The sequence below is a fragment of the Corvus moneduloides genome, chromosome 4 (genome assembly GCF_009650955.1).
Source record: "Corvus moneduloides isolate bCorMon1 chromosome 4, bCorMon1.pri, whole genome shotgun sequence".
Lineage (NCBI taxonomy): Eukaryota > Metazoa > Chordata > Aves > Passeriformes > Corvidae > Corvus > Corvus moneduloides.
In genome coordinates, this window is record NC_045479.1 from 63247774 (window position 1) to 63266208 (window position 18435).

Below are 18435 nucleotides of genomic sequence, written 5' to 3' on the forward strand. Positions count from 1 at the left end.
GGACAGCACACAACTAGTACAGAGTGATAATGTCTTTATAACATCAATAGACAAGAGGAAAAAAAAGGAATTCAGCATTCTAGAAATTCTTTCCAGTTCTACCATCTTCATATTCCTAATTAATTTCTCATGAGGCAAGAAAATGGTCTCAGGAGAAAAGATCCCTCTCAGTTTCTTTCAGCAGCCTGTCCTGCTGTATGTCATATTGAAGTCCAAAATGCATTAGAAATCTGATTTGTTATGCTGACCAAAACTGACAGACCCAATCCAACACATAAACAAAGAAAATGAATTACAGACATTTATGGTGATATGCTCAAGACCCCTGATGAATCAGAATTGTCTACACAATGAAGTCAGACTAATTCAAGATGGATTTTTTCCCAAAGAAAAATCCTATCAGAAGTGAATATTATAACAGTATGTGGAAAAGAAAAAAAACCAAAAAAACTTCATCCTAATTGCTACTTAATTCAAGTAACAGAAATATCCAGACAACCAAAACATTTCATTATTATGGACTGATACTCTGATGATATAACTCACAAAAGTTTCCAAGTAACTTATAAAAGTGCAGGTAGGAGGGTGTATCTTCTAATACAAAAAATAGTAATGGTGTATCCAGGCTTAACTAAAGTATCCTGCATTCCAGTTGTGAACTGATGGAGCAATCAGGAGCAACTAAATATATCATGGTTCTTCAGGTAAACAAGATGTTGGGATAAATGTTATTCCTGCAGTCAAAAAAATTTCCTGCCTTAAAAACTGCTACAAAGAAAATCTGATCCCACTGAAGTCAATAGCAATATTCTTGAAGCTGTACTCTTCAGATATCACTTGAAATTGTACCAGCTGTATTAAAAAACTTAATGGCTGTTTTTTACAGTGAAAAGGAGAGTCCTTGGCAAAGGACTATTTTATAGCTGTTTTTTAGTCTTTTATGGTGCTTTCATAAAAAAAAAATCTTTAACAACTAGAAGAGATATGGCAACAGGTCCAAAAAGCAATGTTGACTATGCTGTTTGGAGAAGTAGGTGTTGAAGTAGTAAGAGACTGAATGTCTGCGAGATGTACTGGAAAGTGGTTTGTCAAACGTCATGTGGCCACATTCTCCTAAAAATCATCAGCACAAGTCAAAAAAGATGATCCTTTAAAGATGTTTTACAGCAGTTTGCACTTATTCTAGACTTTTATCCCCTAAGAAAACAATTAATATAATACAAGCAAAGGAAACCATATATGCTTTTGAACAGTATGGAGTCCAATAGGTTGACTTTAGGTTTCATGTCCTACTGTCCCTGCACCCCTTACAGAGTTCTGCTGCCTATATGTGGAGAGAAGGCTGGACAGAAAGAGAAATCCAATTCTGCCTTTTATAAAAAAGTATTAAAATGTGTAGCCAACTGTACAGGACAGTTGCATATATAATGCAATGGGATGGAGCTGGATAGTTGGGTGAGGGCCACGTTTCAGCCTGACTGCACATGATAGCACACACCCCAAGAATCTCGGTCCTTTTTTATTCCCTTCAGCATTGCACTGGACCAACACAGCAAACACTGATGCTTGGATCCAACACAACCAGCATCTGCTGACTTGAGGAGCACAACACAAGTTTGGGTCTCTAGTATGTGGTTTGAGAGCTGTTGGCAAGGCAAGGTCTGAAGGCTATGGAGAACCACAGCCTTTCCTTATCCCTGGGAAAGGGAAAAGCTAAAAAAGTGAGTGGTGACTATAATTTATTTAAGCATGCCAAAATATGCCACTCTTACCAGCCACATTTAAAGCAGGAAAGAAGGAGCAAAACTGGAAGGTTTTTTGATGGTATTCCAATTTATATACAGTCTGTTAATTATTGCATATTCTCATTAGCATATGTTCTCAGTGAAACCAAATGTAAGAGATGGAGTCCTATTTGTGTAGTGTGTGTCTTTATTTGAAAATTCAGATTCATATGTAAGGCTGGAAACAGCCCAAGAAATGTAGATCTTCCTGAAAAACAGTGGTAAGTATTATGTTGCAAGAAGAGATGCTCTTGTTCGGTCTGTGAATGCTAAAACAGGTAAACATAAGGTCATGCACCTATGTTGAAAAGGGAAAGAAAGGAAGAAACAGATCAAGGCATGCTCTAAAATACAACCATCTTTTGAATCATTCAGTGTCTGGTAGATGATAGTTTTTTTCATCTTTGTAGTCCTTGAGGGAGAAGAAATTCCTTCTACTGTGCTTTACAAAATGCTAACTGAACCATTAATGATTAACAAATAAATAGTCCTGTCTATAGACAATTATCTCTCCCCTGATGAAGTCATTTCCTCTCTCACTGTAAATCTGCCACATTATTCTGATGGCAGTTTTGATAAGTGAGATCACACACGAATTTTAGAGGTTAGTTTGACGTGAATGAATGAAAATGCTGTCATGAAATCTAAGACCTTTGGGTGTACCTGCGACAACCCGGAACTTGAGATCATGTGCTGCTAGAAGGCTTTAGTGTTTAAAGGCACAATTCACAAGATCCTCAAATAAAGCAATAAAAGATGCTGCCTAGTCTGTCTTTTTTTTCCCACTCATTGTGATGTACACTTTAAAAATGTTTGGTTTTCATCTATTATTTAATAATCTAGTACAATCTTTACTACTGTTCAGGGAGATGTTGTTAGACAAATAGGTTTTTGTTGTCTTTTTATCTTTCCGTTTTTTTGTGAAAGCAAATGGAGTCTCTTCATGCCATTAACCAAAGTGACTTGTAAACAAAGAGGCAATTTAACAGCATCCCCACAGCATTACATTCCTACTTAACCCTGCAAAGGCTGTGCAATGTGAAAACTCAAATGATCAGTGAGTTGCTCCTTTGCTAGGATTCTAGTAAATAATCTAATGTTTTTACAAATGTATAATTGCACTTTTTTTGCGAATACATTGTTCAACAATACAATCCCAAAAGCAAGAAGTCCTTACAACAGCCCTTCTATCCAGTCTGCACCTCTGATTGATTCCTTTGCTTTGCATAACATTCATTTAGTGGAAGTGAATGATGAGCATTGTCAGAACTGCAGTGTAAACCAGATCATTTCCAGGAAAGGAAGTAAGCTGTAACATCAAAGGAATTTGAGGAGTGCAATGGCTGCTCTGTAGAGCATCAGGGCTATTTGCATTCACTGTATTCGTTACAAAATATATATTTACTTTCTATTAAATTACCTCCTGCAGTATTTACTACTCTCACAGTTTGGTGTATTAGTGATCTACCCATCATCCCTTCCCCCAGCCCCCAAAGGTATCACAGGTTTTTGTTACAAGTAAAATAAAAGTGCCATATAATTCAGTCTGCTTTCTTTCAGAGCATTCAATATGTGCAGAAAAATTAAATCTGGGAGTAAGGTAAGAAGGAAAAAAGGGTTTCAGCTAGCCCTGAGGTCACCCTAGTTCTACTCTGCTTGCTTGGGCAAAGTTATATTAATTATTCTTTTTCTAGAATAAGCATATTTTTGCCCTTTTCAGCAAAGACACTTATATTTTAATAGTTACTGCTATTTTCAGCCTTGTATATGCCAGAAGCTATAGCTGGTCATGCCAGTGTTCATTAAAAAGCCCCATGCACAAACTTTGTTCTTAACATTTGTTTACACTTCATGTGATAGTCACAACATTTTACATTAAATACAGGACTTAAAGCAGAATTGACACCACAAAATGTTATTTTTACCTACTAATAATCAGAATAACAGATAATGCTCCAAACTGAGGCAATTCCACAAAGCAAACATAAATGCTACTTCTACCTCTGTAGTAGAGCTCTCCTGATGAAAATGTTGGTTTTTCCATTCTCTTTTTTCTTTTGTGGAACACAATGTTATGCCAACTCAGACATTTGCTGTGGTTTTTTTTTTTTGGTAATGTATAATAATCACAGAATCATAGAATGTGCTGAGTTGGAAGGGATCCATCAAGATCATCAAGCCCAACTCCTGCCCCTATGCAGGACACTCCAATCACACCCTGTGCCTGAGAGCATTGTCCAAAACCTCTTAACTTTGTCAGGCCTGGTGCTGTGACCACTTTCCTGGGGAGCCTGTTTCAGTTCCCAACCACGCTCTGGGTGAAACACTTTTTCCTAATATCCAATCTAAACGTTCCCTTGACTCAGCTTCAGGCCATTTCCTTGAGTCCTGTCCCTGGTCACAAGAGTGAAGAAATCAGTGTCTACCCCTCCTCTTCCCCTTATGAGGAAGCTGCAGACTGCACTGAATTCTCCCTCCAGTCTCCTCTTCCTCAGGCTGAACAAACCAAGTGACCTCAGCTCCACTTCATAAGGCTTCCCCTCCAGACCCCTCACCATCCTTGTGGCCCTCCTTTGGATGCTCTCTAATAGCTTAATGAGAATACACAGAACTTTCATATCCATTACTTCAATGAGTTTACTAATTAGTAACAGGTATGTATAATCTACCAGCACGGAAAAGTTTCTACACACAACTAATTCTCCTTATAGTCCACTCATTTATTTTACTATTTCTATATATAGCATGGTCTCCCTCTACTGTTCACTAGCTAGTTTTTAGTCCACTCATTTTTCTTTCCTTTAACTGGCAAAAAGCGTCATGCTCTCCACCTCTGTTCACATAAGGAAGGAAAAAGCCAGCAATTGTGTTTCTTTCCCAGCAGAAAGCATCAGAAGAGCAGAAGGGCCTTGCTTTCAACAGAAGAAACAAAAGCTTTAATTCCTGCCATCAAAATCAGCAGGCCAGTTACCTATCTTAAAACCCAGCAGGCTTCCATCTAAATCACTAATGCAGGAGTTGCCACCAGCCCTCAGGAGCCCTGACAGCCAGAACATTCCTGCTGTTTTAATGAGGAGTGCAAAGCTGCACTTCACTGTACAAACCATTTCCCCGCCCAGTTAAATACAATACTGCTATTAAAAATAGAGGAAACAAGACTTACTCAATAAAGTAGACTTCCCCCTTTTCTGTATAAGCCATTTCCCAGTTATCAGGCAGTGGGCCCAAGTCATCATTCTCTTCAGGTTTAGTCTGTTTTGTTACATCCATATCCTCCTTTGTTTCTTCAGGCTGACCATATCCTGGTGCAGGACAAGGCTGGGTGGCAGATACCTCACCCGTGACAGCTGTACTCTTCTCTTCATGTTCACTTGATTCTACAAGAGAAGAAAAACTACAGGTTTTGGATATCCAAGTAATGGTGAAGAATTTACTGGGTGCAAGTTTCTGTGAAAGGCAAGTCAGAGAGAAAAGATTCTCTCTGAGAAAGAGAAAAATTCTGTTTGGTTTCCATAAGGGTCCCTCTGATGATGCATTTTATTTGAAACACAATGAAAGAAAATAAAGCAATAAAACCAAACTGAAACAAGAAACTAATAAAGAGTTCTGGCTCATTCTGTCTCAGGAGTCCTTCCAGACTAGCAGTAAACACTGAGCAGAAGGCAGCTTCATATCCCGCAGCTCTACTGTCTAATGTCTTAACTTTTCAAACTATACACACATAAAACAACTATCCTGCTGTTTTACCACAGACTACAGATTCTTTTCAAGTAAAAAAAAGTATATGCACCAATTGCTTTATCTGTATCCATCTATCAAAGAAACCAATGACATCCATGAACTCATAGCAATATATTAACCATATAGAAAGTGGTTTTCATCGCTGATACAACCTATAGGAAGCTTAGTTTCCCACAGACAATGCCAAATGCTTCAACATGTCAACAATGTAGTCTACAGAAAAGTTCAAGAAGATGACAATTTATTAAATGATCTAACAGTGCACCCAGAGCACGTAACTATGCAGACACCTTTGTGAAACGTGTAGGAAGGTGGAAGACAACTTGGGTGAAACATTCTAATTAGTGATGCTTACAACAGCAAGAAAGAAGGGCAACAAAAAAGTAACAAAAACTGTCTATAAAGGTCCAGATTTTAATAAACTTACAGAATCAATAAATTTGATATTATGGCAAGCAATGGTAAGAGAGAAAAAGTTTAGGAGGACAAGTAAAGATTAAATAAACAATACTAAGAATGCAAGTACAAATTTTTCTAATTGAAAAGAAAAATAGTAAGCATAATCAAAGATAATTTTAATTAAGTCATGACTGTAATGATCTGTTACTTGAGACAGAATTGTACAAAATGTGAAAACTAGATTAAATCATTAAGGACGAACACAGAAAAACAACATGGGCATCTAAAAGCAAAACAGAACAGTCAGTCTAGAAAGTGGGAAACAGCCAGGACATTAGGGGTAAAAAGAAAACCTTCTGTAAGTGCAATAATAATAATACCAAAAGCAGACTCACTCTACTATTTGGGAAGGAAAGAAAGCTAATAGTTTATGATGCATAAGAACCCCAAGGCAATTAGTGCTCTTTTTGCCTCAGCCACTACTACAAAAAAAATCACCTGTGATTAAATGACTAACATAATTAACATCAGCAATAGGGCTAAAGAAGGTGGAGTGAGCAGAGAACAGGTCAGGTGAAACTCAGATGAACCAGATGTTCTCAACTGGCAGAGCTGGATGAAATGGAACCTAGGGTACAGAGAGCACCACGTAAGCAGACACACGGCTAGTAATGGAAAAACCTTCTAGACTTCATGGGGAAAAGAAACTTGGAAAGGACAAACACAATCTTGGTTTCAGCAAAGTATCTATGATTTAGGTTTTTAGATAATTTTATATTCTTAATTTCTGAGTACCTATGTTCCCTTTGAAATGATTTGCTCAATTAGGCCTTTTTGTCCTTTTTGTAGAAAAAGAGGAGGAAGACCCGTGAAACTCTAACTGCACCATCTTTCTCTTTTTAATTCCTGGAAGGACTGGAAGTAACAATCAAACCACCTACATGTAAACTCTTAAGAGGTCACAAATATTTGTCAAGAATTTTTTCATGAAGAAATTGTGTCAAACTAATCTTTTGTTTCTTTACATGACATAGTAAAAGGTGCTGCTTCTTGGGGATAAATGGTAGATACAGCTTTCGTGATCTTAAAAAATACTTTTGACACTGACATGTACAACCCTTCAGAATACCATGAAAAAAATCACAAATTCAACCTTGAACACAGTTATGATCTACAGCTCTACATCCACGTGAAGCTCGTGTTGCTACATCTTAACTCATGCTTGAACTATGTGGAATTACAATCATTTTATGCTGTTTGGAAACATGAATCTATCTGTCTGTAGCATTTTCAAATATGTAAATATTCCTGCAAAGCAGAGAAGATATATGGTCTCCACTTACCCTGAGAACAGGACAATGTAATAATTGCTGATAAATTTTTGGGGTGTTTTGTTCTTATCTCTGCAAAGCAAAAGTCCTCATCTGTTTCAAGCATTATTAACAGGTCTGTGAGTTGTATTCCTGGGGCTGCCTGCAGCCTTGACCACATTTCTAACACAGGAAGGAAGACATACAGATTAAACTGAATATAAGGCATAAGGTCACATGGCAGATTCATTTGGGGCACAGGTGCATCACACACAATGACTATTGATCAGCCAGTTGGTCTGACAGAGTGCAGATGGGGTGACACTACTGTGTCCTGGGATTTTACCAGGATATCTCTAATATGTGTTCTCCCTCAAGATCTTATTTTCAACAGGTCTGAAGAGGTCGGATTCGTGATTTTCAATAACAATATTAACAAATCCCAGCCATCATGATGACAGAAAAAAAAAGTGAAAATTTAGCCCTGAGGATTAGAAGAAATATTGAGCTTTTCTAACACAGAGATTGCTATCAAAATACAGCAGGGAAAAAAAGAACCTGATGTTTATATTTAGCAACTTAAAATATAATTATTTTAAAGCCAATCTCATGAATAATTAATTATTGGATCATTACCTTTTAATAGGTTACTTTCATAATGGAGAAGACATTATGATGACTAAAACCCAAGCAATTAAGATGGAATTGCCTAATGCCATTTAATAACTGTAATCTTTACACAGTGGACATCCTAGTCACACTTATCTGAAAGCTCTATGGTGTCATCTCACCTTCTGTTATATGCAGCTATCATTCCTATACTCCATGTAAGGTAGATATTCACCTCACTGGTTTTCTTTCTTCTAATAGATATCCATCTATAATTTTTGATTTGATAAAAAACCCCCAAACAACAAAAAATTGACTTCTGGTTAAAAACTAGCAGCATCTTGAATGTACAAACAAAATTTGCAACGTGACAGTATTGCATGGTGAGTACAACTATTTTCCTTTGGAATATGTGATGTAAAAAAGAGCCTAAAATTGTACCACAACATTAGCCCGTAAGTATTTTTGTCACTAAAAAACCCCAATCAATTGAAATTGAAATAGCCTACTAGAGCTTCTGTCTCACTACAAAACAGATTAGATGGTTCAGTCTTCAAAATCAGATTAACACAGTTTCTCAAGAGTGTCCTGAGAAGTGACAGAATAGACACCAGTAAAGCACCAGCAAACTATTGCATATGTGGAATACAAAGTTCTTTGAGAACAAGATAATGTGTATGTTAAAATAACTATCTTTAAATACCCCAACTCTGTCATACCCAGCTTCAAATACCAGCAGTTAAAATATTACTGATATATGTTGATATGACACATTCTTTATAATTTTGTAGTCGATATGGTGACCATTTAAAAAAACCCTGGCAAACTAGTAGTTATGCTGTCATAGTCTCAGCATTTTTCATCAATGCTGTTGCTTGCACTTTAAATTTTTCTATTATTTACAGTCTAATTCTTGAAATTGGCCATCTAAATATGTAAAAGGACCTTGTCACTTTATTCATTTATTTTAATGCTGCAGATTACTCATGTAGAGAAGTTCGAAAACTTATTCTCTTCATTTGAAAGTACCAACTCATATAACCTTAGGAATATCAGCAGAAAAAAAAAAATTAAATAGTAATTTATGGGGTGGTTTTAACAGTTCTGAATAATATTTCACATCTTTATACCCTTGTTGTATCAAATGGCTGATTTCTTAAACTCTGTACAGGAAAGAGTCCATCCTTTTTAAACAACTGTTGGATACAATAGTAGTTTAACTCATGTTTGCCTGTATACGTGTATGTACTTTCTTGTGAAGACACCACTTTGCAGCCTTGGAGCTGTTCCCTTTCCCACAGAGATGGAGCCATATTCAGGGCTTGGTGCTTTTGTATGGAGGCACTGCTCCCTCTGACTCCTGACACAGTGAAAACCAGGAGCTGAACCTGGGCAAGGAAAGCAGGAGTCATGGAGACTGGGTGAGCACAGGGCATTCTGTGGGTCACAGGATGTGACCTAGCTGTGGTAAATTGAGTATAAAGAACACACCAAGAAAAATCAATGGATATCAACTTTTGTATGTTTTAAAATCTCATGGCTCTCAGAAGCTATGTATGTTGTTTTCATGCCTCTGGCTGTCTTTGCTGTGCAATAATAAAACAATAAACTCAGCATGTTGCCTGGGACTAGTGCACCTTGCATGGTGATTGACAGCATTGGGACTCTGGTCTTCTGTTCACTCTTAAGGTCTGGAATGATAATTTTGAAACTTGATGTCATATCTTACCCCTCAATTAATTTGAGCCTGACAGAACTTTATTCTCTGGGTGCAACTTATCATTGCTCAAGTACTGTCAGAATAATGCACATACATAAGCATGCCTTCAATGTTAAAGTGATTCTTCAGGAGTTCGGATGATGAACACTTCATCAGTCAGCAGTGGGAAGCAAATGTGACTTGACCAACAGTGTCAAGTACTGATGCTGGTTGTGAAGGAGACCAACTCAATTCTTTGCAGACATAAACAGTGACAGCAGTAAAAACTGAATGTCTGACAAGTTTTGGGTTACAATTTGATCAAGTCTCTTTTTACCTATTTAGTCAATGCATCAGTTTTGCAGAAATCCTTAATTTCAACACAGTGTCCATTAGGAAAGTTTTCTCAGGTGCCATATGTCTCGCCCAGTAATGCAGACAATTGCACTAAGTGTAAGAAACTGAATACTAAGTCTAATCTTACCCATTTTAACAGTTAATCTATAGATTATGTCTCTCATATGTTTCTTGGAAAATAGCAAGATTCTTCATTTAAATTTAGCCATTTAAGCTCTTCTGTATCTGTAGGCTGAATTAATAATTCTAAATTGTAGACGTGATCCCTAAAATGTGTATCTATGTTCTCTTACTCTTTGGAATTTCTCCTTCTTATTTTATAGTAAGAGAGCAGAGACAAATAGCTCAAACAAAAAAGTAAGGCATTTAGGCATATAACTTACTAAAACTGGATGAGACAAATCCCATCTCCCAAATCATACTATTTTGTCCTGAGAGAACTTGATCCAGGATGAACGACTGAGAATGCTCCATCCTAAAATGGCCAAAAGCCCCATCCCAAAGCACTGAGAAGGATTCCTGGTGGCTTCTGGGCTGAGGACAGGTGACAAAAATCAGAAAGAATAAACACATTGAGCAGACAATTATGATCACTTTGTCCATATACAACTGTCTCAGAGAAATCTGATGGACACGAAGAAAGGCATACGGAAGGTATTAATGAAAAATTGCTGAAGCTCAACACTTGCACAGATTATGCCAACAGACACTGAAAAGTTGCCTGAAAATTCAGACCAAAAGCACAAAGATCTCTGTAACCACAGATATCACTTAATCGGTCTGATAAGGATGGGTTCTTTTCTTCAGATTCATCTTAGATCTGTTGTTATTTCAAACTAGTAGTCCTATGTGTTAGAGCAGTCCTTTGAGTTGACAGGCTTGGATATGCAGTTAATAAGCCATTAAATTGCTGAGCATCTATAAAAAATGAATCAATGTTTCAGATGTCCCAAGAGTCTTATAATTAATAAAAGCCTCCTCCTGGAAGTGAAGTATTTAAAATAGAACACACTTTCTAAAAGAATTGGCAATAACAAATGTCCTACCTTTGCTGATTCTTTATAAAAACTAAAATGCTCTCACCACCAAGAGTTTAAAAATAAATAAATTAATTAACATATTCTGGTTTTCCTGATTGTTTAAAGACACAAACTACAAATGCACTGACATTTTAGAAGTGACTAAGCCTCTGTCAGCTCGCAGAGAAAATGACTGCAGTAACAGGGTCTGTGGGAGCCACACTGCCCAACAAAGGCAACACAGCATGTATGTACAGAGCTGCTTTGCTACAATCCCCAAAGTCCTCAATCAGTGTAACTGAACAACAAAACCCTGCTTATGAAACCATGAGAGCCAACACAGGCACTGCTTGTTCTGCTGGCCACACTGACAGGAATTACTCTGGGGGGAAGAGGAGGGGGAAGATGGGGGGGCTGTCTTACACCCATGCTCATGTATTTCATTTTGTTACACAGCACATGCCAGTGCCTGCTTCTTGGGTGCTGCCTAGTCATTGTTCACATGGAATTTGCCTGGGAGAAGCAAATTATAGGTGTAGAATTCAAGGAAAAAGACAGGTAAATATTGGCTCTTGATCCACTTGGAGCTGAAACATATATTGTCCTGGAAATTGCTCCTCAGCAATGGTCTGTTATGTGGCACATTTTGAATAACTACAAAGAATGGTATTTCTAATAATTTTTACAATACACATCAGAGACCAAATCCTGCCTTTGCCTCTTTCACTGTGGAAGTATCCTGGCAACAGCGGCAGTGCTGATGTTTTATGTAAGGATCTCTGGGCTTCATCCTTTCCTGCTTAGCTGTGTAGGAAAGGCACGAAGTGCCAGAGCAACGCCAACAGATGCAATCTGTGTGGAAGGGATGAGCAAGGCTCGTCCAGCATGTGATGGCAGTGGCCAGGGAACAATACTGCAGCCCTTTGGAGAGCCAAGGGGAAGAACCACACCCACTCTCACCCCACTGCTCCTGTACACCTCTCGCAGAAAAGGATGGATTCTGCACAGGAATTTTCCCTTATATGTAATGTTAGGCAACAGCTAAAGAAAAATATGAGCAAAATCATACTGGATGGGAAGATATCAAATTCGATATGCTTTGTAATGAAGCAGGAATTAGAAAGGTATATATAGACTCTGCAGTATGAAAATCCTTCTACAGAGCATAGAGGATTAGGTAATAGATATACTTTGTTTCACAGTAATGTATACATTTAGAGAACTTGCAATATTTCATTTTATCTTCTCATCCATATAATTGTCACTATAGACTTCTACTTCAGTGATCTGTTTCTGAATTTCTAAGTTTACCAAAAGGATTCACAGCATTATTTCTCAGAAAGACATAAAAAGCTGAATTCTTAAATTTTCTATACGAACAACAACAAAATCATTTCTTAAATTCTATTTCAGGATAAGAAGTATTAAGATCTGTAAAGTATTGTCTTGCTGAAAGGTTGAGGGGGAAGCTGATTACCTGCTTCAGAAAAGGCTGGAGTGCTCTCACTAAAGATACCAGTCTACATGGACTCCCTTTTTTTCTGAAGCACTGTGATCCAAGGAATAAAACAACAATTGTCTTTTAGGACTAGACATCTGAAACCCTTATCAGCTTTATGCAGGCTCTGAAACATTCCTGAAAACAGGTCCTCCAGATAGTACTGCCAGCTAAGTTTCAGTGGCACTGCCACAACTTTATTAATGTGGTGACTTTAGACTCCCACAATATTGCTAACTCTTTATAACAATTTACAAAAGTTCATTTCATAAATGCTGAACAATCTTGTGAGTGTCACCATTTGAGAACAAGAAGGCTTGAAACACAGAAACTACTCATCTGACCAAATTGCAGTTCTCTAGACTCCCTCTATAGTCAACGGAGAGGAACAGGCACTTGTGATTGATTTCCTAACCTAGAAATCTAAACCAGGTCACAATCCATACTCAGAAAGAAGGTGTTTTTCTCCTTGGTCTATACATATGGTTCAAAGGGACTAGTTCAGAGACAGAAATCTTTACAGTAGCTGAGGTGAGATGACTCCCCAAAATGCAGATTAAGTAATTTTTTTTAGGCTTCAGAGAAATCCTAATATTCAGGATTCCTGCCTTTCACTCTTGCAAGAACATCCTTACCTGAACATGCATATTCTCACTGCAGAAGGAGGTAACTGAGAACTCTGAATAACAGAAACTCACTGCAAAGTAAGAAGGAAGAACAGACCTGGTGTTACTGTCACGTCATTTCCATTGACCACAGGTCTTTCTTCCTCTTCTTCCTCTGGTGGTTCAATGCCTGTCTTCTCCATATTGCTCACAGACTTATTCCTTTTACGTTTGCCTTCAGCCCCGGGAGTGGCACCTGGAAGGATCTGGTCTGTCACATTTAACAGCAACGGAGCCGGTTCTGCTGGAGGCTTCGGAGTGCCGTAATAGTTGTCTGCAAAGAAAAGAAAAGGAATAACACATAAGATTGCAGAAATACACAGGCTGCTGCTGCTTCTTTTGTCTTAGATTAATGGATGTGTGAGGTAGGATCTGGCTCACCAGCTAATATAAAGAATAGTTCAAAATGTTTTCTGTGAAATTGAATATTTACCTTTCATGAAATGGCAATTAATTTTCTTAGTGGTATCACAAGTGATCCAATTATGCTCACAAACATGTATTTTATTAACAATTTTTGAAACTATAACAGGTTAAGTTTACATTTCTCTCATCCAAAAACCTGACAAATAGGCAGCATACCAGAGCTGTTCTCTTATTTCAAACCATTAGTTAGGACAAATTAGTTTTGCAACATTTATGCCACAAAACAAGAGTTTCTTAAGGATCAAAATCATTATAAGAATATTGATTATTTATTATGTTATGTAATTTTCACTCCCTCAAATTATCTCACCTGCTTAGAAAGTAAATAATCATCCAATGATTCAGAGATTTGCAGTTTTCAGCAACACTATCTTGTTTTTCATAGTTGTCAAATTTTTGCTATTCACAAAATCAAAACTTGAATAGTTAATGTTAATATATTTTCAAAGAAAGTTGAAACCTTATGCTTTAGGTCTTAAGATTATCTCCAAGTACTAAGGAATTCTGAGAAGACTCAAGGTGGCTGGCAGATTACCCTCTAGTTGTTTCTCATGAAATTTCTGGCAACTTCCTCTGAGTCATCTACTTTCTGTCAAAAGGATTATTAGATTAGATGGACCATGGCTCCATCTTATCTATCAATATCTGTATGTTTGAATTTCCAGCACATCTGATCTCAAAATTGGTGTCTTACTGATACAGCAAATTCGTCATAAAAACATAGCTAAAAATAGGAACAGTAATATAATTAAATAATATTTTTAAAATCATGTGCTTTCTAGAAAGAAACATAGTAATATAAGACATAAAGATGAAAACATGCTATTTATGCAGTTATCCTTTTTTCATCTGTAAGCTGCACTGAAGTGCAATGAACATGATATTTTACAAGTAGATTTACAGCAGTCATTATGGGAAACTAAAAATACTGTCCAGGTCTAAGAAACCTCCCCCCTCCCACCTCTCCCCCTCCCCGCCCCCCCAAAAGGTGCACCTGTGTAAGGATATCAAGCTGATGAAAATATTTGTAGACCTTATGACCATTTTTTAATTTCTTGTCCCACATTTATGACTTCTGTATGATCAAACAGCAGTAGCAACTGACAAAATTTTCATAACCATATACAGGCATGACAAAAATAAATGCATATGTTATACATGCACAGTAAACTATCATAAAATACATATTGCAGGCAGAGCAAAAATTACTACTGGCAGTTGTACTCCTGTCTATTTCCAAGGATTTACAATGTTCAGCCACATGACCACCTCAATACAGGTAAGTAACTGAAAAGCCTTGCAACTACTGAATACTCAATGAAATTTTCACAGCAGTGTAGCAAAAAAATATTAATAACAGATGTTTCTGTAATTGCAATACACAGTAAAAATGTACTGCGTTAAATGACACTCACAGTCGCTCTGGGCTTAGGGATGTTTGAATGAAACTTTGACTCACTACAGATTTTCTTTGGATTTTGTGAAATGGCAGCAGGTTTAACCCAGAGCCCCAGTAGGGCAGTGAGCTGTGGCTCTATAGGGGTGACTGTGGGACCTCTCTCTGACTGCTGGAGTTAGAGCAGGGGAGCAGGATTTGGGGTCTAAGGGGGAAAAAGGAAATCTACATTGATCCACTCACAAAACTGTACCTCCAAAAAATGTCAAAATCAGATCTGGTCACAGTCAAATTTCTAAGATCTGACAGTAGGGGCTATTTTGAGAGTATCTGAAAACCAACAGTGCTCACTTGGAAATCTACTTGTGTATTGCTCTAAGATCATGTTACCTTTATTGGTGAGATTGCATGTCTGAAATTACACATATTTTGAAAAAAGGATTACTCAATTAAAAAAACTCCCCAGCCTAAGCCATTTTACCAGTCTCAATCAGTGCCTCAGAGGCCTCAAGCTTCACAAAACTTGTCAAATATGCACTGATTTCCATTGATTCCATAAATATCAGCAGATATATCCCAGGCATATAGTACCAGTGTGACACAAACTGTGAAACTAAAAGTGCAGTACCCTGACTTTTTTGCTTTGTTTCTAGTTTTGTCATTGTCATACAAAATTGAGTGCAGTAGTAATTAGCAGTAATGCTAATATCCTGAATAGTAGATGAGGTGTTTTAACTGAAGGATGCTCTCATGTTATTTTAAAATATTGGACACTTTTTCACTTTGACTGACTGTATGCATTAGTGAGAGACAGATAAAATGCACTAAAAAAAAAATCAGTGAATATCACATATATAAAAATATAAGAAAAAATGCACATGTAAGATCAGGAGCCAAAGAGGATTTAACTAATTTAATTTCAAACTAGAAATGCTGTATAATTTCCAACTTCTGTCCTCTAATGTAACACTTTATGTGCTTTATGATCCAATAACCATTAATTTAAAAGTGAGTTTTACATTATTAATTACTACCTACCTTTTGATTTATACCTTTAATTCAAAAATATGCAAAAACACTGCAAATAAAAATAAGAAACTATACACATATATACAATCAGTGTTCACAAAATAATTAGTTAAACTCCAATGGAAAAAATATATAGGATGAGAGATCCAGTAATTTCAATGAAGGAGCTATGCTCCATTACAGAAAAATTAGAATCAATGTAAACTGTATCTTTTATCAAGAAGAGGTTCTCAGTGTCTTAAAATTCCTTATTTAAGAGTTAGGACATTAGAGCTAATGGGAGACTCTCATAAAACCTTGGCAAATGTCATATCTAGGCAAAATATAGAGACTAAATATTTAAAAACAGTAACTTTTGTTGCCATGAAGTTTGGAAAATCTCTGATGTTTTTCATCTTCCCTGAGCAAGGCCAGGGCTGGTTCAACAGGTTATTGTTGAAACACAAATCATAAGGTACTGAAATTTATTTTCCTGTAGGTACAAAAGGAACACCAAATAAATAATTTCAACTGTACTTAATTTTTAAAAAGGAATTATTAAAAAAAAGAAAAAAAAAAGAAAAAAAAAGAAAAAAAAAGAAAAAAAAAGAAAAAAAAAGAAAAAAAAAGAAAAAAAGGAAAGCTTACTAGAAGAAAACATAAATCCCATGCTCATTGGCAGTCAGAAAAAACAGCAGTTAGAAGTTTTTTTAAAAAATGAATGGAGCACAAAACAGACAACACCTTTATAGCACTATACAAAACTACATAGTACCCTCTCTTTTGTATACTGCCTGCTGTTCTGGTACTTGCCTCTCAAAAATTACATGGGGGAACTAAAGAAGGGCAATTAAAGCTTGGAACTGCTTAAATTGATTTTGAGTTTTCAGCTTGGAAATGGGACAGCTGAAGGGGGATATGGCAGATATGTATAAAAACAGGAGAACCCTGGGAAAGTGCCTAGAAAATCAATGAATGGCTGCTTGGCTTCCCGCTGCATAAGAACAAGAGGATGCCCAATGAAATTAGCAGGTTTAAACAAGCAAAAGAAGTGTTTTTTTTTTTTTTTCACACAGCGTAAGAGAATAGTGGCATTCACTGTCAGATGCTGCCATTATCATAAATGCAGTCAAAAAGCACTTATACAAAGTCATAGATGAAAAAGACCATGAAAGCCTGTTAAATGTCAAGGTACAAATTCTGAATCAAGAGTCCCATACAATCAGATTGATGGAGTGCAGAATGGAACTCTGCATACCTTCCCTGTTCTTGCATTTTATGCCTTAACATCTGCCAAGGGGCACTGGTAGAGACATTTTCCCTCGATTTGAATAAGTGCAGCTGCTCTATTACTCAGGTCCCTCCTTGTTGTACTCAAAAAAATGTGCGTATACTTACCTGCCACCGCTGCACAGTCAAGAGATCAGTTTAAGCCTAAGCGAAGGTCTTTGTGCTGGGCCTGAATCAAAGCAGACAGGCAGTGCAGAAAAAGCACCACCGCTTAATCCATCTGGCTGCTGCTCCTGATTGCTTCAGTGCTCCCAGCTGGTTCTGAGTACAGCTGAACACTGAAGATGGTCTGGCCCAACCTATTTGATTTGGCTGCCGAAGTGGCTTGGCTGCCATGGCACAGTGACAATTACCAAGTATCCCTTGCCGCTCCTGAGCTGTATGAACCCTCATCAGCACCCTGATTCTGCAAGGAAGAGTCAGACAAATTACTGGGTAGGCTTTCTCTGATGACAGAGACCAGATCAGGAAGCCAGAAAGTCACAAGAAGCAGAAAAAAGGGGAAATAAGGAGGACAAAACAGTTTACTATTTTTTTCCTTAACCTTAGCTCACCTATGTCGGGAAGAAGTAAGACTTTTATCGATAAAGTGTTTGATGATGAAGCAATACCCAAAGTTGCTCCCTGAGAAAAGGTAAGCCCTTGCGGAAGAAAAAAGACAGAGCATTTGGGTGGTAGTAAAGGAGCAGGAAAACCACCATGCTGAAATGATAACAAGATGTCCTGACAATGCCTACACTGATGTGCTCGACACCCAGTGATCCCAGTTACTGGGCACAGTTATAAATTTGTCTCCCATGTTGTGCTCTACTTCGTGCTCCATTGCAGGGACTGACCTACATACATTTTCCTCTGCCTGGCCTTCCCAGGTGCTCTCCCTTTCTGTGAGGAAAGAGCCAAAATGCAGCATAGAGTGGACATCTCCACTTGCCATCCTTCTGAACAGAGAAGGGAGAGGAAAGGCTTTGTGCCAGGTCTGCACTCCAGGCTGTGGAGGAGCACGTGCTCCTTTAGCTCCTGGGCCAGGCCAGCCTGAGCCATCAGGCTGTGAAGGAAGGGGGTCATTGCTGAGAGCATCCTTTGCTCCTGAAGCTCCACTGATCTCATCTAAGAAACGAAAAACTCTTTGTTTAAAAATGTGTTATGGAAAGTTAAAAGTAGCGCTGAGGAATTAGGAAATTATAGTAAAAATGAACAACCACACAGAAATAAAAGGTGTGCCAGAGCCAGAAGC

General features: G+C 37.6%; 1 protein-coding gene across 11 annotated transcripts in view; it reads right to left on the reverse strand.

Annotated features, from left to right (window-relative positions):
• Positions 1-18435, reverse strand: part of MAGI2 (membrane associated guanylate kinase, WW and PDZ domain containing 2) — a 726260-nt gene that overhangs the window by 234405 nt on the left and 473420 nt on the right. For all 11 annotated transcript variants that reach the window (XM_032106792.1, XM_032106787.1, XM_032106785.1 and 8 more), the window contains 2 exons: positions 13140-13355; positions 4948-5161 (listed from right to left, as the gene is read on the reverse strand). In XM_032106792.1, the coding sequence (XP_031962683.1) occupies positions 4948-5161; positions 13140-13355 (430 nt within the window). The remainder of the gene's footprint in view (positions 1-4947; positions 5162-13139; positions 13356-18435) is intronic.